This window comes from Oncorhynchus gorbuscha, linkage group LG02 (genome assembly GCF_021184085.1).
Source record: "Oncorhynchus gorbuscha isolate QuinsamMale2020 ecotype Even-year linkage group LG02, OgorEven_v1.0, whole genome shotgun sequence".
Classification (NCBI taxonomy): domain Eukaryota; kingdom Metazoa; phylum Chordata; class Actinopteri; order Salmoniformes; family Salmonidae; genus Oncorhynchus; species Oncorhynchus gorbuscha.
The window spans coordinates 82,938,283-82,963,995 of NC_060174.1; the positions used below are offsets into that span (position 1 = coordinate 82,938,283).

A 25,713-nucleotide genomic window follows, 5' to 3' on the forward strand; every position below is an offset into this window, starting at 1 on the left:
GTGTGTGTGTGTGTGTGTGTGTGTGTGTGTGTGTGTGTGTGTGTGTGTGTGTGTGTGTGTGTGTGTGTGTGTGTGTGTGTGTGTGTGTGTGTGTGTGTGTATATCTATATGTATTTTTATTTTATTTTTTAAGTTCTTTGGTTTCATCTGACCATCTGACATTCTCCCAATCTTCTTCTGGGTCATCCAAATGCTCTCTAGCAAACTTCAGACGGGCCTGGACATGTACTGGCTTAAGCAGGGGGACACGTCTGGCACTGCAGGATTTGAGTCCCTGGCGGCGTTGTGTGTTACTGTTGGTAGGCTTTGTTACTTTGGTCCCAGCTCTCTGCAGGTCATTCACTAGGTCCCCCCGTGTGGTTCAGGGATTTTTGCTCACCGTTCTTGTGATCATTTTGACCCCACGGGGTGAGATCTTGCGTGGAGCCCCAGATCGAGGGTGATTATCAGTGGTCTTGTATGTCTTCCATTTCCTAATAATTGCTCCCACAGTTGATTTCTTCAAACCAAGCTGCTTACCTATTGCAGATTCAGTCTTCCCAGCCTGGTGCAGGTCTGCAATTTTGTTTCTGGTGTCCTTTGATAGCTCTTTGGTCTTGGCCATAGTGGAGTTTGGAGTGTGACTGTTTGAAGTTGTGGACAGGTGTCTTTTATACTGATAACAAGTTCAAACAGGTGCCATTAATACAGGTAACGAGTGGAGGACAGAGGAGTCTCTTAAAGAAGTTGTTACAGGTCTGTGAGAGCCAGAAATCGTGCTTGTTTGTAGGTGACCAAATACTTATTTTCCACCATAATTTGCAAATAAATTCATTAAAAATCCTACAATGTGATTTTCTGGATTTTTTTTTCTCATTTGTCTGTCATAGTTGAAGTGTACCTATGATGAAAATTACAGGCCTCATCTTTTTAAGTGGGAGAACTTGCACAATTGGTGGCTCACTAAATACTTTTTTGCCCCACGGTGTATGTATGTATGTATGTATGTATGTATGTATGTATAAAAAATAAAGGGAACACTTAAACAACACAATGTAACTCCAAGTCAATCACACTTCTGTGAAATCAAACTATCCACTTAGGAAGCAACACTAATTGACAATACATTTCATATGCTGTTGTGCAAATGGAATAGACAACAGGTGGAAATTATAGGCAATTAGCAAGACACCCCCAATAAAAGAGTGGTTCTGCAGGTGGTGACCACAGACCACTTCTCAGTTCCTTTGCTTCCTGGCTGATGCTTTGGTCACTTTTGAATGCTGGCGGTGTCTTCACTCTAGTGGTAGCATGAGACGGAGTCTACAACCCACACAAGTGGCTCAGATAGTGCAGCTCATCCAGGATGGCACATCAATGCGAGCTGTGGCAAGAAGGTTTGCTGTGTCTGTCAGCGTAGTGTCCAGAGCATGGAGGCCGTACCAGGAGACAGGCCAGTACATCAGGAGACGTGGAGGAGGCCAACAACCCAGTAGCAGGACCTCTACCTCCGCATTTGTGCAAGGAGGAGCAGGAGGAGCACTGCCAGAGCCCTGCAAAATGACCTCCAGCAGGTCAAAAATGTGCATGTGTCTGCTCAAACGGTCGCAAACAGACTCCATGAGATCTAGGACGTGTATATATACACGCACGCACGCACACACATATATATATATATATACTGCTCAAAAAAATAAAGGGAACACTAAAATAACACATCCTAGATCTGAATGAATGAAATATTCTTATTAAATACTTTTTTCTTTACATAGTTGAATGTGCTGACAACAAAATCACACAAAAATTATCAATGTAAATCAAATTTATTAACCCATGGAGGTCTGGATTTGGAGTCACACTCAAAATTAAAGTGGAAAACCACACTACAGGCTGATCTAACTTTGATGTAATGTCCTTAAAACAAGTCAAAATGAGGCTCAATAGTGTGTGTGGCCTCCACGTGCCTGTATGACCTCCCTACAACGCCTGGGCATGCTCCTGATGAGGTGGCGGATGGTCTCCTGAGGGATCTCCTCCCAGACCTGGACTAAAGCATTCGCCAACTCCTGGACAGTCTGTGGTGCAACGTGGCGTTGGTGGATGGAGCGAGACATGATGTCCCAGATGTGCTCAATTGGATTCAGGTCTGGGGAACGGGTGGGCCAGTCCATAGCATCAATGCCTTCCTCTTGCAGGAACTGCTGACACACTCCAGCCACATGAGGTCTAGCATTGTCTTGCATTAGGAGGAACCCAGGGCTAACCGCACCAGCATATGGTCTCACAAGGGGTCTGAGGATCTCATCTCGGTACCTAATGGCAGTCAGGCAACCTCTGGCGAGCACATGGAGGGCTGTGCGGCCCCCCAAAGAAATGCCACCCCACACCATGACTGACCCACCGCCAAACCGGTCATGCTGGAGGATGTTGCAAGCAGCAGAACGTTCTCCACGGCGTCTCCAGACTCTGTCACGTCTGTCATGTGCTCAGTGTGAACCTGCTTTCATCTGTGAAGAGCACAGGGTGCCAGTGGCGAATTTGCCAATCTTGGTGTTCTCTGGTCCAGAATCCAGAAGAAGATTGGGAGAATGTCATATGGTCAGATGAAACCAAAATATAACTTTTTGGTAAAACTCAACTCGTCGTGTTTGGAGGACAAAGAATGCTGAGTTGCATCCAAAGAACACCATACCTACTGTGAAGCATGGGGGTGGAAACATCATGCTTTGGGGCTGTTTTTCTGTAAAGGGACCAGGACAACTGATCCGTGTAAAGGAAAGAATGAATGGGGCCATGTATCATGAGATTTTGAGTGAAATCCTCCTTCCATCATCAAGGGCATTGATGATGAAACGTGGCTGGGTCTTTCAGCATGACAATTATCCCAAACACACCGCCCGGGTAACGAAGGAGTGGCTTCGTAAGAAGCATTTCAAGGTCCTGGAGTGGCCTAGCCAGTGGCCTAGCCAGTCTCCAGATCTCAACCCCATAGAAAATCTTTGGAGGGAGTTGAAAGTCTGTGTTGCGAGGAGGAGGAGGAGATCTGCTTGGAGCAATGGGCCAAAAAATGGGCCAAAATACCAGCAATAGTCTGTGAAAACCCTGTGAAGACTTACAGAAAACATTTGACCTCTGTCATTGCCAACGAAGGGTATATAACAAAGTATTGAGAAACTTTTGTTATTGACCAAATACTTATTTTCCACCATAATTTGTAAATATATATTTTTTAAATCCTCCTATGTGATTTTATGACATTTTTTCTCATTTTGTCTGTCATAGTTGAAGTGTACCTATGATGAAAATTACAGGCCTCTCTCATCTTTTTAAGTGGGAGAACTTGCACAATTGGTGGCTGACTAAATACTTTTTTGCCCCACTGTATACACACACACAGAGGAGGTGCATAAATCCTTCTGGCTCTTCTGAATGAAATCTGTGCGTCACAGAGTTCAAGGTCGCAGTGATTATTACAGTGCTAAATGCAGTGTCTCTTTTGGGAAGACTCTTCAGAATCCATTAGCATGAAACACAGGCAGTTAAACGGCCCCTCGGGTGGGCCGCCCGAAAAGTCACAAGCGCTCTACCTCGGAGGAGAGAATGTGTAAAAACCTGCCGGTACTTTCTCAAAGTCACTGTGAACTTCAGAATGTTGGACTTTTCGAAGGACACATGGTTAACAGTTCAAATTAAACGCTTCGCATAGGTTGTTTAAAGTTATAATTGTCCATTTTGTTTGGATAGAGATTGTTTTCTGCTAAAATAGCACTAGCTAGCTGTCTAGGTCCAGTGTGTAAGCACATTTGGAAACAACTTCAAGGCTGCTTTGAGGTGGTTGAACTCGACAGTTCACAGAAGACTGGGACAGTTTATACTTCAGGGATGTTGTGGTACGTGTGTGTGTCCGTGCATCTTGTGCGAGTAGCCGGTTTAGGTGTATGTGTGTTTTATTCCTCCCACATTGTCGATGACTGGTCATGCCTACTGGACCGTCCATCAATGCCACCCCCCTTCCAGCCACCATCCAGCCCCAACCCACCACCCTCTGTATCCAAAAAGCATAGTGCCATCTGCCATCCCCCCTTCCTCTGAGGTGGCATGGCCACAGGCTTTTAGCAAGGAACAACGCAGTATTTTCTTTCCAGCCCGAAACACATGACTCATTGCCATCCCTGTTTGTTTGTGGATGTAATGGAATTTTGCTCTTTGCCGAATACAGTAACTCCATTATTATGAGTGAAAATATTGTTTCTCGATATGGGAAAAAGAGCCATTACATTTTCCACAGAACCGCAGCTATGATTATCCACCTGCTGCGGGTTTGTTTGGATATGGGTGTTAGGCGTTTCACACAAACACTCATTTAAAGGCAAAAATTGAGAGGTAGCACTTTTGCAAACAAAATGGCCACTGATCATTGATGTGGCTTTAGTGCTACTGTTGTATTTATATACGCCTAGTGTTGTTTCAGCTTTATTTTACTGACGCATCTCAACAGAAAGAACAAAGTTGGACAGTATGTGTGTGTGTGTGTGGTATTAGCTACCCAAATGTAACCCACTCTGTCATATTCTGTATATGATGCCATAATCTGTAAGGTTGGTCATAAAACAAACTAGGTTTCTATTCTAAACCTATTCTAAGTAGGTTAGGGAAATTCTTTCTGCTATTATGGTGTGCGTTAATGTCTTTACATGTGTGTGCGTGTGTATGATGCACATAGTGTTGTGTGAAGACTGCATCTGCTTTAGTTCATGTGTTTATGTAGGTGGTATTTGTGCAGGAACGGAGACATTAAAGTGTGACAATGTGTACGTCTGTGTTAACGCACATGTGTTTGTGTGCAAGGCAAACATGTGTAATACTCTTGAGTACAGTATTAGTGCGCATGCATGAACACAAGGCAAACGTGATCGTATTAATGTGTGTGTGTGTGTGGCGGGGTTGCCAGCCCGGCCCGGCCCAGCCTCCTCCTCCGTTTCTCATTACTGTGCTGATGAGTCAGTGTCTGTGAATGCAGCCATCCATGGAGGCGAAGAGTGACGTTAATGTGTTTACTCTGTGTTTGTTCTGTGTCTTTACAGCATGCCGCCGTGACCCTCTAATGGAGTCCAGGGCTCCAGTCCCGGCCTTGGCCCCTTCCCTCTTATTAAGTCTCTCACCCCCTTACAGCGATGACATTGGGGAGAGGGAAGTGTGAGAGGAACCTCTCTCCTTTTCCTCTCTCCCTCTCTCTGGCCTTGTCCGAAATCTGGCTTGCATACTACTTACTTAAACTGCACACTGTGTACTAATCATACTACATACTATTTAGAATGTACTGTAAAAAATGAATGCAGTAAGCAACAAATATCAACACACTAGGCTCCCCCCTACTGAGAATGTGTCGTCTAATGCGCATTGCGTTGATTCCCGCCATTTGTTCATTTTGGTACAGCACGTCCCCTGAGGTGATTATCACCTGTTGTCAGACACACGTAGGTCTCAAAATAATATTCTATTCCTCAGTAGTGTGCAACGAATTCTACAAGATGAAAAGCGGAAATGATTATGCCATCCTGGTATCTCTCCTCTCTTCTCTCTCTTTGGACTTTGCCCAATTTAGAGGAATCCTCTGACATTTTTTGAGATGTCTCTTGGTTTTCAAGACACACCTCTGACCACTTACTTCGTCGACAAATAAAGAAAATACTATGCAAGGGGAAAGTACAGCCGGTGCAGAAACTAAGCTCAGCGGTTCTCACTAGCTCACCTATTAGGCAGATGTCAAGATGCAGCAACGCTCCAGAGTTACTGGTAAACTTTGGAAGGGAGGGAGGAGTGGGGAGGTTGAAAGACATACTCTTTCTCTCCAAAGATACACACAAGGTCACAGACCCTTGTGCCAAGAATAAGCCCCGACTGCTGCTGGCCCCCCTCCTGACCTCCAGAGTGCATACATTTATCCGTGGTTGTAAGAACTTGGCAACAAATGGTTTAACTTCTGGTTGCCCAGGGACACATAGGAAGCCCTCTAAGTCGAACCCCACAAAGATGTGAGTCGGGAGCTATCTGAGGTGGAGGTGAAAGATTTACTGAAAGGTGTTCCACTAGCAATAGCCCTTTTTATGGCTTTGATGGTTTGAAAACCCCAGAAGTGAACATCTTGTTACCATGGGGGGAAAAGCAATTGCTTGACAATTACTTCACTATTTACTTACCGACTGAAGCGAGAGACTTTCTTACCAAGCAGTCAATTTTCACAGCCAATTGTCTTTCCTCGATTAATATTTGACATCCATGCACGCTCTCCCTTTGTAATTGCCCCCGTTGATTGAAACAATTGTACACTGCTGACATCATCGGAGGCTTATTACAATAATTGTATAGGACTTTGGCGGTTATGGTTTTCGTCACCCAACAACTGCCGCTGTCAATTAAACATTAAACAGGTTGTGTGTTTATTTCCCTCCCTTCTGTCCCCCCGGTCGCTAGGACGTCTGTTGCGCTGCCTGCCGGCAATGCCCCAGTGCTCATTACTGATTTTAAGTTATGAATACCTGATAGCTCAAATTTATGTTTTATGTTGAGCTCTGCCTGTAATTCGCCCTCTGAGAATGGTGGTACGAAGATGTGTATACACACACATATTAGAGGTCGACCGACTATGATTTTTCAACGCCGATACCGATACTTATTATTGGAGGACCAAAAAAGCCGATACCGATTTAAACGGCCAATTATTTTTTATATATATATATTATAATAATGACAATTACAACAATACTGAATGAACACTTATTTTAACTTAATATCAATAAAATCAATTTAGCCTCAAATAAATAATGAAACGTGTTCAATTTGGTTTAAATAATGCAAAAACAAAGGAGAAGAAAGTAAAAGTGCAATATGTGCTATGTAAGAAAGCTAACGTTTCAGTTCCTTGCTCAGAACATGAGAACAATCTTGCTTGTTTGTAGGTGACCAAATACTTATTTCTTTTCTCATTTTGTCTGTCATAGTTGAAGTGTACCTATGATGAAAATTTCAGGCCCCTCATCTTTTTAAGTGGGAGAACTTGCACAATTGGTGGCTGACAATACTTTTTTGCCCCTCTCTTGTTGCACTCCACAAGGAGACTGCCTGTTACGCGAATGCAGTAAGCCAAGGTAAGTTGCTAGCTAGTTTAAACTAGCAAACTAATCAATCATAATCACTAGTTAACTAGGCGGCAGGGTAGCCTAGTGGTTCGAGCGTTGCACTAGTAACCAAAAGGTTGCAAGTTCAAATCCCCGAGCTGACAAGGTACAAATCTATCATTCTGCCCCTGAACAGGCAGTTAACCCACTGTTCCTAGGCCGTCATTGAAAATAAGAATTTGTTCTTAACTGACTTGCCTAGTAAAATAAAGTTAAAATAAAAAAAATAACTACACATGGTTGATGATATTACTAGATATTATCTAGCGTGTCGTTCTGCATTGCATATAATCTGATTGAGCATACAAGCATACACTTATCTAAGTATCTGACAGCGATGGTAGGCAGAATCAGGCGCGTAAACATTCATTCAAACAGCACTTTCGTGCGTTTTGCCAGCAGCTCTTCGTTGCGCGTCAAGCATTGCTCTGTTTATGACTTCAAGCCTATCAACTCCCGAGATGAGGCTGGTGTAACCGAAGTGGAATGGCTAGCTAGTTAGCGCTCGCTAATAGCGTTTCAAACTCGCTCTGAGCCTTGGAGTGGTTGTTCCCCCTGCTCTGCATGGGTAACGCTGCTTAGGGACGGAAGCTATACTGTTACACTGGCAATACTAAAGTGCCTATAAGAACATCCAATAGTCAAAGGTTAATGAAATACAAATGGTATAGAGGGAAATAGTCCTATAATTCCTATAATAACTACAACCTAAAACTTCTTACCTGGGAATATTGAAGACGCATGTTAAAAGGAACCACCAGCTTTCATATGTTCTCAGGTTCTGAGCAAGGAACTGAAACGTTAGCTTTCTTACATGGCACATATTGCACTTTTACTTTCTTCTCCGACACTTTGTTTTTGCATTATTTAAACCAAATTGAACATGTTTAATTATTTATTTGAGGCTAAATTGATTTTATTGATTTATTAAGTTAAAATAAGTGTTCATTCAGTATTGTTGTAATTGTCATTATTACAAATGCATTTTTAAAAAACGGCCGATTGACCGGAGTCGGCTTTTTGGTCCTCCAATAATCGGTATCGTTATCGGCGTTGAAAAATCATAATCGGTCGACCTCTAGTATATACCCTAAACGCTTTAGACCCATCACAGTTTTTTGTTGGTTTTCTGAATTTACGAGTTTCAAGCAACAAACAAACTTTTGGGAGAGCGTGATGGTGCTCTTAGATTAGCCCACAAAAAGCTGGCACCTCTTTTTAAGCCATGCCTCAGGGCGAATGCCCTTCTCTCTTAGGTGTAACCCTCTTTTATTTTTTATCCATCTCTCTCGATCTCTCCTTCTGTGTGTGTGTGTGTGTGTGTGTGTGTGTGTGTGTGTGTGTGTGTGTGTGTGTGTGTGTGTGTGTGTGTGTGTGTGTGTGTGTGTGTGTGTGTGTGTGTGTGTGTGTGTGTGTGTGTGTGTGTGTGTGTGTGTGTGTGTGTGTGTGTGTGTGTGTGTGTGTGTGTGTGTTTTCTCCCTCTGGAGTCATAGCGCTCTCTGTCCCTAAATATTTCAGAGGTGTTCCATGTTAGTTTCTCTGTAAATGTTTCTCCCTGACTTTTCTACGTCCACTCCCCCATCATCTCTTCACTGTCTGCTCGGAGCATTTACTTAGCGCATCCCAAAGAGAGTTACCCCTCCTCCTCCTCCTCCTCGATGTAGCCACGCTCTCTCCCGGTCTTTCTCTACCAGGACAGTAGAATGGCTATCCTCAGTGTGAGGACTATTGGCGGTTATTTATGTTTAGGCTGAGGTAATGTTGGTGTCTGCCATTGTGTAATGGCCGCCTGAGCTACCGCTTCCTGACTGAATTACAGGGCAGCCGATGATCATCTTGCAAAATTAAATAGTGTTTGAAGGTTTCAAGAGTACTGGGGCTTGTTTCCACTGGGTAACCTTTTTGAAGTGACTGCTAACAATTATGCATCCCCCTTAATTGTGAAGACCCCCCTCTCTGTTAGCTCAGTATGTTGTAGTAGGTACCTCACACAGATCGTTTCCACATGTTCCCCTTTCTGACACTTGGTCCTTCGACCTCTCCAGCTGTTGATAGGTAAATAAATACGTGTGTGTGTGTGTGTGTGTGTGTGTGTGTGTGTGTGTGTGTGTGTGTGTGTGTGTGTGTGTGTGTGTGTGTGTGTGTGTGTGTGTGTGTGTGTGTGTGTGTGTGTGTGGGTGTGGTGTGTGTGTGTGTGTGTGTGTGTGTGTTTGTGGGTGTGTCGAAGAAAGCGACTGAACATTTCGGCCTGATCTGTTAATGACTTTGGGAAGTTGAGGCACTTCAGTCACAGCATCTCAGCATGACCAGCTGCTGCCTTGAACAGGGGAAAGAGAGAGATGGAAGGAAAGAGGCAGACATTTAGAGGAATAGAGTGGGACATGTATGCGTGAGGGAGAGAGGCTAAAGGTTAGAACTGGGACGATAAACCAAAATGTATCGACACCTACGAAACCAACCATTTATCGAGGACGTTTTACTGATAACGATAATAACATTAAGTAGCCTTTATTCGAGGAATGTGAAGATTGCAATGAAATAGGCCTGTCTGCTAATAACATTCAAAGTAGTAGGAGTAGTTTAAATGGTCAAATAAGAAAGCAACTGTTGCTTATTCATTTCATAAACGTATTGTTCAGTTTATCGTGGTATGGATTTTTGCTCTACTGCATGGTGCATAGAGGTGGTGCCTGCCCCCTTTGTTACGTGAGCGCCCTCCATGTAGCAAGGTGCCGACTGCACTGACACACACACACACCACACAGCAGCAGAGGGGCATGGTTTCTCCTACTCTTCCCCTCATTCTGATTTGCATGGCTGCATCACAGGTTTTTCTCCTGAAGCTATGGCTAAAAATAGGGTCTCAATAGCGGGCTGCCAAGCAGACCTGCTCATCAGAACTAATTGCAACAGAAAAGTTCCCCCCCACTCCTTTTCCCCTTTTGCCATCCTTAGCTTTTGTTTACTCTGTATAGAACATCCTCTCTTTATTCACAGCAGACCAAACACAAATGGTCAGACCTATATTTTCCCCCACTAGTGTCTGTAATTGTAATTGCCTGGCTACCCATCCACATCGCTCCGGCCAAACGCCACATCCACTGACGTTTCTTCTCCACCAGTCTGTATTTATCTCCTCCCTAACGACTTCTCGAATGCGAACACTGGAGCAAGGCAATATGGACAAAAACCCGTATCTCAATAAATTGCCTGAATTGATACGATAATGATCGAATCAAATCTTATTGTATTGGTCGCATACACATATTTAGCAGATGTTATTGCGGGTGTAGCGAAATGCTTGTGTTCCTAGCTCCAACAGTGCAGTAATATCTAACAATTCACAACAATACACACAAAAAGGTAGAAAAATGGAATTAAGAAATATATAAATATTAGCACGAGCAATGTCGGAGTGGCATTGACTAGATATACATATGAAATGAGTAAAGTTATATGTAAACATTATTAAAATGACTAGTGTTCCATTATTAAAGTGACAAGTGATTCAATGTCTATGTTATATGGGGCAGCAGCCTCAAAAGTGCAGGGTTGAGTAACCGGGTGGTAGCCAGCTATTGATGGCTATTTAACAGTCTGATGGCCTTGAGATAGAAGCTGTTTGTTTTTCAGTCTCTCGGTCCCAGCTTTGATGTATTTGTACTGACCTCGCTTTCTGGATGATAGTGGGGTGAACAGGCCGTGGCTCGGGTGGTTGATGTCCTTGATCTTTTTGGCCTTCCTGTGACATCGGGTGCTGTAGGTGTCCTGGAGGGCCTGGAGAGCCCTGCGCTTGAGGTTGATGCAGTTGCCGTACCAGGCGGTGATTACAGCCCAACAGGATGCTCTCAATTGTGCATCTGTAAAAGTTTGTGAGGGTCTTAGGGGCCGAGCCAAATTTCTTCAGCCTCCTGAGATTGAAGAGTCGCTGTTGCGCCTTCTTCCTTACACTGTCTGTGTGGGTGGACCATTTCAGATCGTCAGTTATGTGTACACAGAGGAACTTAAGGCTTTCCACCTTCTCCACTGCTCTCCCGTAAATGTGGATAGGGGCCTGCTCCCTCTGCTGTTTCCTGAAGTCCACGATCAGCTTCTTTGTTTTGTTGAGGGAGAGGTTATATTCCTGGCCCTCACCTCCTCAACTGTAGGCTGTCTCATCATTATTGGTAATCAGGCCTACTATGGTTGTGTTGTCTGCAAACTTGATGATTGAGTTGGAGGCGTGTGTGGCCACGCAGTCATGGGTGAACAGGGAGTACAGGAGGGGGCTGAGCACACACCCTTGTGGGGCCCCTATGTTGAGGATCAATGAAGTGGAGGTGTTATTTCTTACCTTCACCACCTGGGGGCGGGCCATCAGGAAGTCCAGGACTCAGTTGCACAGGGCGGGGTTCAGACTAGAGCTCGACCGAATATGATTTTTCAACTCAGATACCGATTATTGGAGGAGCAAAAAAGCCGATAGCGATTAATCGGCCGATTTTTAAAACATGCATTTATTTGTAATAATGACAATTACAACAATACTGAATGAACACTTATTTTAACTTAATATAATGCATGAATAAAATCAATTTAGCCTCAATAAAATCAATTTAGCCTCAAGTAAATAATGAAACATGTTAAATTTGGTTTAAATAATGCAAAAACAAAGGGTTGGAGAAGAAAGTAAAAGTGCAATATATGCTATGTAAGAAAGCTAACGTTTCAGTTCCTTGCTCAGAACATGAGAACAAATGAAAGCTGGTGGTTCCTTTTAACACGAGTCTTCAATATTCTCAGGTAAGAAGTTTTAGGTTGTAGTTATTATAAGAATTATAGGACTATTTCCCTCTAAACCATTTGTATTTCATTAACCTCTGACTATTGGATGTTATTAGCGCGTGCTAACGAGCTAGCCATTTCACTTCGGTTACACCAGCCTCATCTCGGGAGTTAATAGGCTTGAAGTCATAAACAGCGCAATGCTTGACGCACAGCGAAGAGCTGCTGGCAAAACGCACGAAAGTGCTGTTTGAATGAATGTTTACGCGCCTGCTTCTGCCTACCATCGCTCAGTCAGATACTTAGATACTTGCATGCTTGTATGCTCAGTCAGATTAGATGCAACTCAGGACACGCTAGATAATCCAGTGATATCATCAACCATGTGTAGTTAACTAGTGATTATGATTGATTGTTTTTTATAAGATAAGTTTCATGCTAGCTAGCAACTTACCTTGGCTTACTGCATTCGCGTAACAGGCAGTCTCCTTGTGGAGTGCAACTAGAGAGAGGCAGGTCGTTATAGCGTTGGACTAGTTAACTGTAAGGTTGCAAGATTGGATCCCCCGAGCTAACAAGGTGAAAATCTGTCGTTCTGCCACTGAATGAGGCAGTTAACCCACCGTTCCTAGGCCGTCATTGCAAATAAGAATGTGTTCTTAACCTCTTCAGTCGACCCTCTACCTTTTCGAACATTCTGTTAAAAATCGCGCAACATTTCAGCGCCCTGCTACTCATGCCAGGAATATAGTATATGCATATGATTAGTATGTGTGGATAGAAAACACTCAGACGTTTATAAAACTGGTTAAATCACGGCTGTGACTTTGACAGAACGTGCGTTTCATTGAAAAGTGCAGGAAAATCTGATCACTAAAAGTGGAAAAATATATTCATCCGCCGCTTCAACCCATTGTTATGGGCGAAAGACATTAAATAGGGCTGAGGTTGCAGTACCTACAGCTTCCACACGATGTCAACAGTCTTGTCATTTGCCAATTGTTTGTTTCTTGGTCAAACGAACAAGAGACAGGCTTTTTCTTCAGGTCTCCGACCGGATATTTTGGTTGAGAAATACACGGACAGTATTTCAAGACGGACCCCTATAGAAAACACTTCGTCTCGTGATTAATTTGATAGCTTATTAACGTTTACTAATACCTAAAGTTGCATTACAAAAGTATTTCGAAATGTTTTGTGAAAGTTTATCGTCGACTTTTTGAATTTAAAAAAATGACGTTACGTTATGAAACGCTATTTTTTTCCGTTTATCACACAGTCTTCATAGATCGATATCTAGGCTATATATGGACTGATTTAATCGGAAAAAAAGACCCAATAGTGATTATGGGACATCTAAGAGTGCCAACAAAGTAGATGGTCAGGGGCAATGAATGTTTTATATTTTATTTGTGCGGTTTGTGTAGCGCCGACTATGCTAATTATTTTGTTTACGTCCCCTGCGGGTCTTTTGGGGTGTTACATGCTATCAGATAATAGCTTCTCATGCTTTCGCCGAAAAGCATTTTAAAAATCTGACTTGTTGCCTGGATTCACAACGAGTGTAGCTTTAATTCAATACCCTGCATGTGTATTTTAATGAACGTTTGAGTTTTAACTAATACTATTAGCATTTAGCGTAGAGCATTTGCATTTCCAGAGCTCTAGATGGGACGCCTGCGTGCCAGGAAGGAGCAAGAGGTTAACTGACTTGCCTAGTTAAATAAATGTTAAAAAAAGAACCCCGGATTTCCGATTTGTTATGATAACTTGAAATCAACCTTAATTAATCGGCCATTCCGATTAATTGGTCGACCTCTAGTTCAGACCCAAGGCCCTGAGCTTGATGATGAGCTTGGAGGGTACTATGGTGTTGAATGTTGAGCTATAGTCAATTAACAGCATTCTTACATATGTATTCCTCTTGTCCAGATGGGATAGGGCAGTTTGCAGTGCATCATCTATGGACCTATTGGGGCAGTAAGCAAATTGAAGTGGGTCTAGGGTGTCAGGTAAGTTCGAGGTGATAAAGCACTTCATGATGACAGAAGTGAGTGCTACTGTGCAATAGTAATTTTGTTCAGTTACCTTTGCTTTCTTGGCTACAGGAACAATGTTGGACATCTTGAAGCATGTGGGGATATCAGATTGGATTAGGGAGCGATTGAATATGTCCGTAAACACTCCAGCCAGATGGTCTGCGCATGCTCTGAGGACGCGGCTAGGGATTGGTCAGACTAGCGTTGAGTAGACCTTAGCACGGGTACTTCCTGTATGAGTTTCTGCCTATAGGATGTGAGGAGCAAGTTGTGATCTGATTTTCCGGAGGGAGGGCGAGGGAGGGCCTTGTAGGCATCCCAGAGGAGAGAATTGTAGTGGTTGATTGTTTTCCCAGCACTCGTACTACAGTCAATGTGTTGATAGAACTTCGGTAGCGTTTTCCTCAAATGTGGTTTGTTAAAATCCCCAGCTACAATAAATGCTGCCTCATGTGGTTTCCAGTTTGCATAAAGTCCAGTGTAGTTCCTTGAGGGCCGTCGTGTTATCGGCTCTCTTGGGAGGTAATACGGTCGGCATTTGATTGTGAGGTATTCTAGGTTGGCTGGCGCCGACAGACATGATAAATAAAACGATACGTTTTTAACATTGATTTGCACCCCCATTTTTAAAAATTATCCTTTAATCTACTAGTTCTAGTTTGACGGTTGTAGCCATCAATTGTCCCATTGCCAATAACCCATATTAGCTAGCTTATTTCAAACTTCACATTTCTCTAGTAAAGGATACTTATCGGTATGGTCGGTGTTGATAATTTTTGGTTCATCTTCCCAGCGCTAGCGCACACATTCAAACCATTCTGATTGGTCCCAGAAACTGATGGGCTGGACCAGAGCCTGAACGTTTGTGGGTGAAGTGGCGTTTCGGAAATAGGTATTGGCTTTGGTACTTTGGATTGGTCGGAGACGATTCAATCGCTGATTACTTGTTTTGTACAATGCCCTCACTTTGACGTCAGCTATACTACTTTTACAATGGCAGTCTCAAATTGAACGTATGTAGCTATATATGGCAGTGGAATTATATTCAGTATGAGTCGTCAGGCGATGTCTGTAAAATGGTGGATCCACTATAATTTGTCTTTGGAGCACTTCTGTTATTTTACTTTATTTGACTCTTTTTTTTATCAAGGCAGCTGATTGTAACCAGGGTTTGCATAAGCTGCTGGTGCCGTGTCCTGCTCTAGCAATAGAACCCCTGTTAAGTCAAATTATTTCAGTGGCTATCATGCTCAGTCATCCAAGAAGGGCAAGCCAAGGGCCCACAATAGAACCTGGTAAAGGTGTGAAAAGCACAGTTGTCCCTCCCTGGTCTGGTTTCAGTTGGAATTCCACTCCAATCCCAGAGGACAATGAAACCCTATACTCCTATATCAGAAGAACCCTGCGATTCAAAAACCTATCTTGAGAATTGGACAGCTTTTGTTTTGTTTGTGGTGTGTTGTGGGGGCAGGGAATGAGGATGGGTGTCTCTTTATTGGGAGCGGCGGTGATCAATGGTATTGTGTGGAGCTTTGAGGTGGATGGTGGCCCAGCCCAGTGTAACGTCTGTGTGGAAAAGAGGCTGGCCATGAGGCTGGCTGGCTCTGGGTACTGACGGGGCAACACCGACACTGCAGCCTTTTGTGTGAGGGACTATGGGAGAGTCATGACCTCATTCCCAGGACAAGCGTCAGGGGCAGGAGAGGGTAGCAGGGGGGGTGGGTGTGTATGTGTTTTTGGCCGGCTCTCACGTATCCCCTCCCCATTCCACTTGACCCTGAGACTACCCCACACCCTCAACCCTCCTGTTATGTTACGTATCAATTTACAACCACAGTAGTGAGTTCGATTCATCCTTAAACTCCTCATGTTTCTCTCTTTTTGGTCTCACATGTTATCAAATACAGATATAGCCACGGTTGGTCATTTTCTGTGACAAGGTTAGGAGCGGTATACTTAATGTTCGGAGTTTCCCACACCAGGCTCTTTCCCCCCTGTCTACCGTAATGGTTGTTGGCCTTTGGCAGGAGGGCAATGAAGGGAGGTCAAAAAGCCTGGCCCTTAATTGTGAGTGGATCTGGCCTCCTCCAGATGGGGAACAGTGGACGGTGTTTGCAGAGCAGTGGGGGTGTGTGTGTGTTTGTAAAGCGTAGTATGTGTGTGTGTGTGTGTGTGTGTGTGTGTGTGTGTGTGTGTGTGTGTGTGTGTGTGTGTCTCTGTCTATTGATTGTTAACTGATTGAGTCTGTGTCTGGGGGTCTAGAGTCTAGTATCAGGATAGTGTTTGTAAAGCGTCTAGTATCAGCATAGTGTTTGTAAAGCGTCTAGTATCAGCATAGTGTTTGTAAAGCGTCTAGTATCAGCATAGTGTTTGTAATCAGCGTCTTTGTAAAGTATCAGCATAGTGTTTGTAAAGCGTCTAGTATCAGCATAGTGTTTGTAAAGCGTCTAGTATCAGCATAGTGTTTGTAAAGAGTCTAGTATCAGCATAGTGTTTGTAAAGCGTCTAGTAGTGTTTGTAAAGCGTCTAGCATAGTGTTTGTAAAGCGTCTAGTATCAGCATAGTGTTTGTAAAGCGTCTAGTATCAGCATAGTGTTTGTAAAGCGTCTAGTATCAGCATAGTGTTTGTAAAGCGTCTAGTATCAGCATAGTGTTTGTAAAGCGTCTAGTATCAGCATAGTGTTTGTAAAGAGTCTAGTATCAGCATAGTGTTTGTAAAGCGTCTAGTATCAGCATAGTGTTTGTAAAGCGTCTAGTATCAGCATAGTGTTTGTAAAGCGTCTAGTATCAGCATAGTGTTTGTAAAGCGTCTAGTATCAGCATAGTGTTTGTAAAGCGTCTAGTATCAGCATAGTGTTTGTAAATCAGCATAGTGTTTGTAAAGCGTCTAGTATCAGTGTTTGTATAGTGTTTGTAAAGCGTCTAGTATCAGTGTTTGTAAAGCGTCTAGTATCAGCATAGTATGTTTGTAAAGCGTCTAGTTTGTAAAGCGTCTAGTATCAGCATAGTGTTTGTAAAGCGTCTAGTATCAGTGTTTGTAAAGCGTCTAGTATCAGTAGTGTTTGTAAAGCGTCTAGTATCAGCATAGTGTTTGTAAAGCGTCTAGTATCGGCATAGTGTTTGTAAAGCGTCTAGTATCGGCATAGTGTTTGTAAAGCGTCTAGTATCGGCATAGTGTTTGTAAAGCGTCTAGTATCAGCATAGTGTTTGTAAAGCGTCTAGTATCAGCATAGTGTTTGTAAAGCGTCTAGTATCAGCATAGTGTTTGTAAAGCGTCTAGTATCAGCATAGTGTTTGTAAAGCGTCTAGTATCAGCATAGTGTTTGTAAAGCGTCTAGTATCAGCATAGTGTTTGTAGTGTTTAGTGTTTGTAAAGCGTCTAGTATCAGCATAGTGTTTGTAAAGCGTCTAGTATCAGCATAGTGTTTGTAAAGTATCGCATAGTGTTTGTAAAGCGTCTAGTATCAGCATAGTGTTTGTAAAGTCTAGTATCAGCATAGTGTTTGTAAAGCTCTAGTAGTATGTTTGTAAAGCAGGATAGTGTTTGTAAAGCGTCTAGTATCAGGTGTTTGTATCTAGTATCAGTAGTGTTTGTTTGTGTTTGTAAAGCGTCTAGTATCAGCATAGTGTTTGTAAAGCGTCTAGTATCAGCATAGTGTTTGTAAAGCGTCTAGTATCAGCATAGTGTTTGTAAAGCGTCTAGTATCAGCATAGTGTTTGTAAAGCGTCTAGTATCAGCATAGTGTTTGTAAAGCGTCTAGTATCAGCATAGTGTTTGGTAAATCAGCATAGTCTTTGTAGTATCAGCATAGTGTTTGTAAAGCGTCTAGTATCAGCATAGTGTTTGGTAATCAGCATAGTCTCTAGTATCAGCATAGTGTTGGTAAAGCGTCTAGTATCAGCATAGTGTTTGTAAAGCGTCTAGTATCAGCATAGTGTTTGTAAAGCGTCTAGTATCAGCATAGTGTTTGTAAAGCGTCTGCTGTTGGGCCAATGTTTGTAAAATAATAATGGTTTCAGATATTCTGTAGAATGTTGTCTGTCGAACCACAACTCATAAAGTGACTGTGTCTGTAAGTTAAACAACAACCTGGAATTGTGATGGTGTTTGTAGAAGAGGCCTAGTTTACTCCGTCAAGTGCCTGCTACTTGAGACACCATTAGTAAAATAACCCGTAAAATGTTTGACATCCAAGGTTGTGTGTAAAACGTCTTTTGTAAAACGACTTGTAAAGTGTCTGCTATCAGGGGTGGTGAATGGCTGCGTTGAGAGGGGTGAGCTCCATAATTGGCGATCTCCTAGAAGTGGCGCGGTTCTATTTCCTATAGTGGTGGAGGGCGGACAGCGTTTCTCTTATCATTGGGGTCTTCTCTCATTCATCACTGCTTCCCGCTCTCTGCCCTCTCTTTGTGCTGCCGAGGTGTAGGAGGGGTAGCCTAGCTGTGTGGCGCCCAGCCTGGCCTGCCCGGGCCGCCTGGAATAATAAGCAGGGTAATGTCTTCTGTCTTTGTCAGATGGGCTCTGTGCAACCAATCTTCAGGGAGTGACAAGCAAGGGTCAGCCTGTCCCCATCAAACCATGGAGGTGGAGAATTTACCCACTACTTAACCCTCAGAGAGAGTGAATCCGTGGGGTTTTTAGCCTTCGATGCAATGGGAGTGGAGACGTTAGTGCAGGAACAGAAAGTTTCATAACCCTACATCTGACCTTCTCCTGTTTACACGTTCCTGTTCTCCCTGGGACTCTGTCCAATGGGAAAGAGAATATAATGCTCTCCGGTTGGATAGGTGAATATGTCTGAGATCACTGTATTCATGTCAGTCCATCAGAAGTTACCTGGGGAAGGAAATACATTTACATATAATTTTCCTCTTAGCCAAGAGTCTAGTTACAATCAATGTAATTGCGCAGTTTAGACTTTGATAAGTCCTTCATACATGGATTTGCAAGAATTGAGTATATTGTAAATGTTACAATACCTTAGTGTATAACATTTATCCACTTATCTATAAAAAGTAGACATTAGCATAGGCATAACCTAACAGTGAGGCTGCAGTTTGGTGCTTGTATGTGCTCACTGGTGATGATGTACCCCCCTCACACTCACACGGTTCAGCAGACACACACTGCGGCAGGCAGGCAGCAACACGGGCAGCTCAGTTGCTCGGCATCAGGACCCTGGTTTCCTTTCTCTCTACATGAAGAGCTCCTTAGCCAGCGCAAGGCAATCATCGAAGAGAGAGGGAGAAAATGAAAGTGAAAGACAGAGAGACAGTGAGGGTAGGGAAAAGAGACAGAACCCCAGTGGTAGTAGGAACAGAGGCCTAGAGCGTCAGACGCAGCCCTCCTCCATTCACGGCCCTGGATTAAAGATGCATTGAGCATCTTGGGTCGGGGGGCTGGCCGGGACTGGGGAATGTTTTTGCGGAAAGGCATGGCCCAGTTCTTCTGGATGATCTGGTAAAAAATATCTCCCGTCTGTCTCTCCAATATCTCTATAACAGACGTGATGTTTAGTCAAACTCCATCAGTGTAAACGCATTCATATTCTCCCGTATCTTTTGATCTTATTCTTCAGTCTATCTCAATCTCTGTTTCTCTCTCTCCCTACCTCCCTCTTTGATTCGCTGGCTCATCCTCTTGTGTTTCCTCTACTTGCCCTCTGTCATGTCTGGGCCAGCGGGTCCCCCTCTCGCGGGTGTTGATGTACTGGGCAGTGGCTGAGTCACAAGCTCCCTTGCCCCTGACCGCCGACTCATCTCCTCCTGTAGCCAGCCTCAGACCAGACACAGGGGTTAGGCTCCCCTGCCTGTGCTCGGCCAGGCCAGGCCACAGCCAGTGTGAGGCTTGGCTAGCAGCCGCTTGGCTCACAGACCCAGTGGCAGAGACCGGTCAAAAGAGAGAGAACTGACATTGTGCTACAGTAACCCAGTGGCAAAGGAGGGGAGAGGTAGGTGTGGAGAGAAAGACGGAGAAAGTAAGAGCGCGAGAAATCCGTCCACTGTGCTAACCCAATGGCAAGGACAGAGAAAGAAACCATAGGAACAAATGGAGGGAGAGCGGCTCTCCACCCTCAATGACTAGACATGCTATGTTCTGCCCTCTAAAGACCAAGTGCCCTCGCTTGAAACACTCAACTCAGGACAAAAAACCTTAAATGACACAAATGCTGCAATATTACCAAACCCAGGCACTTTCTCTCTCAATTTCATGACATAGACTAATGCTGTAGCCCTTTCTCTCTCCACGCATCACTGCTCTCAACTATAGAGATGAGAGCTCATAGGCCCGAGTAGTACACCCTCCGGGTTCCACTGTACGCTGCTTATTTCATTGAACAATGACCACACAGGTCCAATGCACTCAAACACAAAGCGAGGGCCACTCAGTGGGTCGACCATTAAAAGGGTTACTTAAAAGCTGAATATGAAAAGAAGCCATTGTCTATGTCCCTGACCGTCACTGGGGTAAAGAAAGTCTGGCCTAGAAGAAATTGTGTTAATGTAGCCATTGTGCTAAGAAGGTAATTGGTTAAGTAGTGTCAGGCATCCAGTGGAGGGATCCCTGAGGAAGGCCATGTCTGAAGTAAAGCTTGTAAACTCATTGTGGTATCAGACTCTTGTCCTCTTCTCCTACCTTCTTACACTTCTCACCCTCTTTCTCTCCCCTCCTATTCCCCCTTCTCACATTCTCTCTCCCACTGCTCCCTCCAGCTCTCTGAGGAGTCCTTGTGATTGTAGTGCGTGTGTGTTTGTGTTATGGACCTGCAGGCTTGCTTCCCTGGAGATCTGGGCCGGTTTCCAAGACAGGGAGCTCCCTGGTGGTGGACAGTTAAAAAGAAATGCAATCACCATAACAATCCCTTTTAGTTTGAGAGGTGATGTACACTACATGACCAAAAGTATGTGGAGACCTGCTCGTTGAACATCTCCTTCCAAAATCATGGGCATTAATATGGAGTTGGGTCCCCCTTTGCTGCTGTAACAGCCTTCACTCTTCTGGGAAGGCTTTCCACTAGATGTTGGAACACTGCTGCGGGAACTTGCTCCTATTCAATCCACAAATGCATCAGAAGCCAATGCCAGATTTCTGGATTGGGCTGCGCTCAGAGTATCCTGCCTTGGCAAATTGCGCTGTTAAAACACTGATGCCCTTCGCAACCACGTACCTATGTGAGAGTGGATTCTCAGCCCTCACTAGCATGAAAACTAAATGAAAATGATTTAAGTCTGAGTCTCTCTCCAATACAACTCACCATTGCAGAGTTATGTGCATCCTTTCAAGCACACCCTTCTCATTAAACTGTGGTGAGTTATTCACAATTTTCGATTAACAAATAAGGTTTAGTATGTAAGCTGGTTAAATAAAGAGCAAAAGGATTGATTATTATTAGTATATTATTATATGTGCCCTGGTCTTATAAGAGCTCATTTTCACTTCCCACGAGCCAGCTTGTGACAAAAAGTAATTCTTATGTTTATTAAACATATTGTATAATGTGTGTGTGGCAGGCTTACAATGATGGCAAAAAACAACATTTGAGAGTATGTTGACCCTGGTGCTAGAGGGGGTACGCAGCTGGAGGTTGATTGTTTGAAGGGGTACGGGACTATAAACGTTTGGGAACCACTGTTTTAAAGAATTTGGCAGTACGTCTAACCGGCCTCACAACCCCAGACCACATGTAACTATGGCAGCCCAGGACCTCCACACCCGGCTTCTTCCCCTGTGAGATTGTCTGATGGGGAGTGGGGGTGCTGAGGAGTATTTCTGTCTGTAATAAAGCCCTTTTGTGGGGGAAAATGAATTATGATTGGCCCTAATCTATGGATTTCACATGACTGGGAATGCAGTTATGCATCTGACTGGGCACAGCCCACCCATGTCTGCACCCCTGCCCAGTCAGATGCAGATCTGTATTCCCAGTCATGTGAAATCCATAGATTAGGGCCTAATGAATTTATATCAATTGATTGATTTCCTTATAGGAACTGTAACTCAGTAAAATCTTTGAAATTGATGCATGTTCGGTTATATTTTTGGTTCAGTATATGTGTGTATAGGTACAAATTGCATTTCCATGTGGTTTTCATGGACCTGCTCCCTCCATCTGAACCCCTTGTGAACCATGTAATGTGTGTCCTGAAGATCAGTGTTTACTGGGTTAGCTTTTATTGGTCACTTGGTCAAGCCTTTTTATCTGTCAGAGTAAAGATCATTTTTATGCAGTGGGGCTCTCTGTATATCAAATTTGGGGCAATTGCATTTGCAGGTCTCGAGCAGTGTGTGTGTGTGTGTGTGTTTCCCTGTCGAGATCCAGAAAGACTTTGGAGTTCTCTTGGCCGGGGCAGGAGTGTTATGTTGAAACCAGATGTTGAGCGATGTTTCCTTTTTGTCACGTGGCCCCTTCATAAAGGTGATCTGTACGGTAGCCAGTGGCGACGGGAGATCAGCGGGCTCAGCTGCTCCCTCCAGGGGACTGGGAAAAGTCCAGCACACTAGGTACCTTCCTAGCATCGCGCTAATGTTAACTTAGCACAGCATGGTATGGTCTGGGTCAGCCAGTCCCCAGAGTCTTCCATAGAGGCTCCCTAGTTGAAGGGAAGGGAAGGGAAGGGAAGGGAAGGGAAGGGAAGGGAAGGGAAGGGAAGGGAAGGGAAGGGAAGGGAAGGGAAGGGAAGGGAAGGGAAGGGAAGGGAAGGGAAGGGAAGGGAAGGGAAGAGCGGGGGGAGACTGGTGTAAACATCAGTCAGTCATAGGAGGCACACTTACACACATCAATATGGAGGGAGAGAAAGTAAAACAAGAGGAGAGATGGGGAAGAGGATACAACAGAAACCCATATAGGCATTTAAGAGCTTTACATTTCACACAGTTGTAATTTCTACCCTGCAAGTTAGGGTTGGTCAGCTTAAAATATATGGCCCTTCATGCATTTTGTACATTTCACAATTGACACACGGTTTCAGTAATAGGTTACAGAGGTTATACTGTGTCACAGGACTCCCCATGTGCTGTGCATGTGTTCTGCAAGTGTCAGAGTACACCTATACTGTATCCTGAGGGTGACTGAAATGTCCACTTGGCTAATGTGGGCCAGTCTTTTAGGAGTGTACTTGGTGTGTGTGCACATGTGTGTAAATGCATTGCATTCCACTAACTGGCTGCTGCTAACTCTGTTTCAGTGGTCAGTTCTGTTTTGGAGCATGCTGTGCATTCCTATAGGGAGGCCTCATCTCATGTAAGGCCTTTTTGTGCCCAGCTGAGATTTATTCAGGGGCGCATTTAATTACATTTTATGATCAAACACGCCTGCTCTGTTGAAATGAAAAGAGACATTGAAATTGGCCATAATCAGATATACTTTAATGGCGAGGTGTCGCATCGCTCCACTGTAGGTTGCCCGAGGTAAGATTCCTCATTGCTTGAGTAAGGTCGGAACAACGTTTGTTTTGATTGGAGACTTTGTAAATTCACTTGTTTATGGGACTTTTATTTTCATCCGCCACAGATTCGAGACTCAACCCAGTTTCTCCCAAGTTAAACAGACAAATAACTCTACAGAAATAATCGGCTGTTGAAGTTGGACAATTTTTCAGGCCTAACATTACTTTTAGAAGTGAATTAATGAACAGAGCCCACATTTGCATGTAGCGTCTCTACGTTTTTCTGTTTTTGCTTGAATGGTAATTTAACCAGAAACAACTGAGTCATGGCGAGAGAGGGTGAGAGGGAGAGTAAATGTATGCCACACGCTTTTCCTTTAAGCACAGCGTCCTCGGCTCTCATTCAAGGGCAGCACAAGGTGATACTCTGTTTTGTTTTTCTTCCTCCTTTTCCCAGAGAACAAACCTTCCCTCTGGGAGGGTTTGGACAAATCAGGATCCCCATTTTCATATGTTTAATGTGTTTCTATGCTCCGTATCTGGGAACAAAAGGCAACACTCTCCCTCATCCATCAGAGTTGACAGTAGGGATTTTGCCTCGCTGAGAGAATGTAGTGAAAATGGGGCCTGGCTTTGCTAAACTAAACATATGGTTAGTTTGTAAGAGGTTTCTGCTCAATACTGTGGGGATGAAAGTCAATGACCAAGGTGTTAAAGACTGTGGAAACAGAGAATGTGGCCATTTTCACCGTATGAGAATGTATTGTGTTTTGCTCTCCCACAAGGTAGCATTGTTATGCGATGCTAATCCTTTTCCTTCTTTTTTTGTCTTGCAGGATCTGCGAAAGCAGGTAGCTCCATTGCTAAAGGGCTTCCAAGCAGAGGTGAGTGCTATTTAAAACTCTAGAACATTTAATACCTAGCTTTCCTTTATCGATTTAAGGATGTGTGTTTGTGTGTAGCCTACTGTACATTGTGTATGTTGTGAGGGATGGTGGACATTTTGTTTTTGCGGGGAGACAGTGGCCCCCTGACACACTCCATAAAGGCTGACATGTGCTGTCTCTGCCTGGCTAGACTTCTGCTGGCTGGCTGCTCTGCTCTCCTGCTGGAGGAGCCTTCCCTTCCCCAGTGGAGCCCTCGCCAGGGGAGTCCATTATTTGTGTCCTTTTATGAGGCTCTCTAGCTCCCAGCCATGTTTAAATTGCATCCCCTTAAAATATTCCAGCCAAACTGCTCCTGATCAGAGCTTCAGTCTTAAACTCCAGGCAGACATGCCTTTCTCTGTTTCATAACCCCCCACCTCCTCTGTATGGCTATGTGTCACATCGTCTGATGCAAAACTCCTTTTGATATCTGCTCAAATGAATGCAATTGGCCTCCTGAATAATGATTTGCCAATGGGAGAAACATGTTGCGAATTGTCTCTTGTACTGAATCTCTGACTTTCTGTGTGTCTGTGTGTGAGATATTGTGGTATCATTGCCTCAGAAATGTGAGAACGGGGGTGTGGATGAGAGTAAATGAGCCAGTTTACACCAAGGGCTGATTCGCGGGTGGACAGGGGGGGTGAGGTTGCGGGCGGCTGATGGCAATAGCGCTTTAACCCTCTATTCTGGAGGGTGTGCAGGGTGGGGGCGCAATGCCCACTATGACCGCGGCGGGTTTAAATCCCTGACCCTGACAATGCGCCCTGACAGCCTAGGCCAGCCACAGGGAAGAGCGGCCCTGCCGATTTAACATTTTGTCCTGAGAGCGCCCCTTGCACTGCTCTGAAAGTATGGTAACTTCAGAATTGATTTAGGGGACTTTAATGATAATAATATGAGCTGTGAGACTTGAGGCAGGGAGGAGGGGTGTGGGAGTGAGAGCTGTGTTTCTGGCGCCAGCTCTTAATTCCTCCTCAAGTGCCACTCCTGCAGTAAATAAGGGCTTAGCGATGTGAGGGCTTTATGGAGAGCATCTGAACAGGCCCAGCCTGACTCCTCTGAGTGCCTCCGCTGCTATACTGCTACTGCTGGGGCCTGCCTCGGCTGGAGGCACTGGCTGAGTTACTACAGTCAATTCACTTTTAATCTTTGTCAAATCAGGAAAGGATTTCAATTCAATCCTATGAATCAATTAGAATACATTTTTAGAATAGGCACTGATGTGGTCACACTGGTGTTTATGTTGGCTTGAGGCACTTTCATTCTTGACAGGCAGCAATGTCTCATCCAAACAAAGTGACATCCATAAATCTGTCAACTATTTTAGGGGACAGATGCATGATAAGTGTTTGTCGACTGCAAATTTGTCCTCTGTCTTGCTTAGTGCATATTTAATTTGGTAATGATGGAGGACTGTAACATTTTGCCACTGTCAGA

At 44.0% G+C, this 25,713-nt stretch overlaps 1 protein-coding gene across 3 annotated transcripts in view; it reads left to right on the plus strand.

Annotated features, from left to right (window-relative positions):
- The window catches only part of LOC124011125 (homeobox protein cut-like 1), a 223,162-nt gene that overhangs the window by 76,936 nt on the left and 120,513 nt on the right, over nt 1-25,713 (plus strand). For all 3 annotated transcript variants that reach the window (XM_046324186.1, XM_046324202.1, XM_046324194.1), the window contains exon 3: nt 24,184-24,231. In XM_046324186.1, coding sequence (XP_046180142.1) covers nt 24,184-24,231 — 48 coding nt within the window. The remainder of the gene's footprint in view (nt 1-24,183; nt 24,232-25,713) is intronic.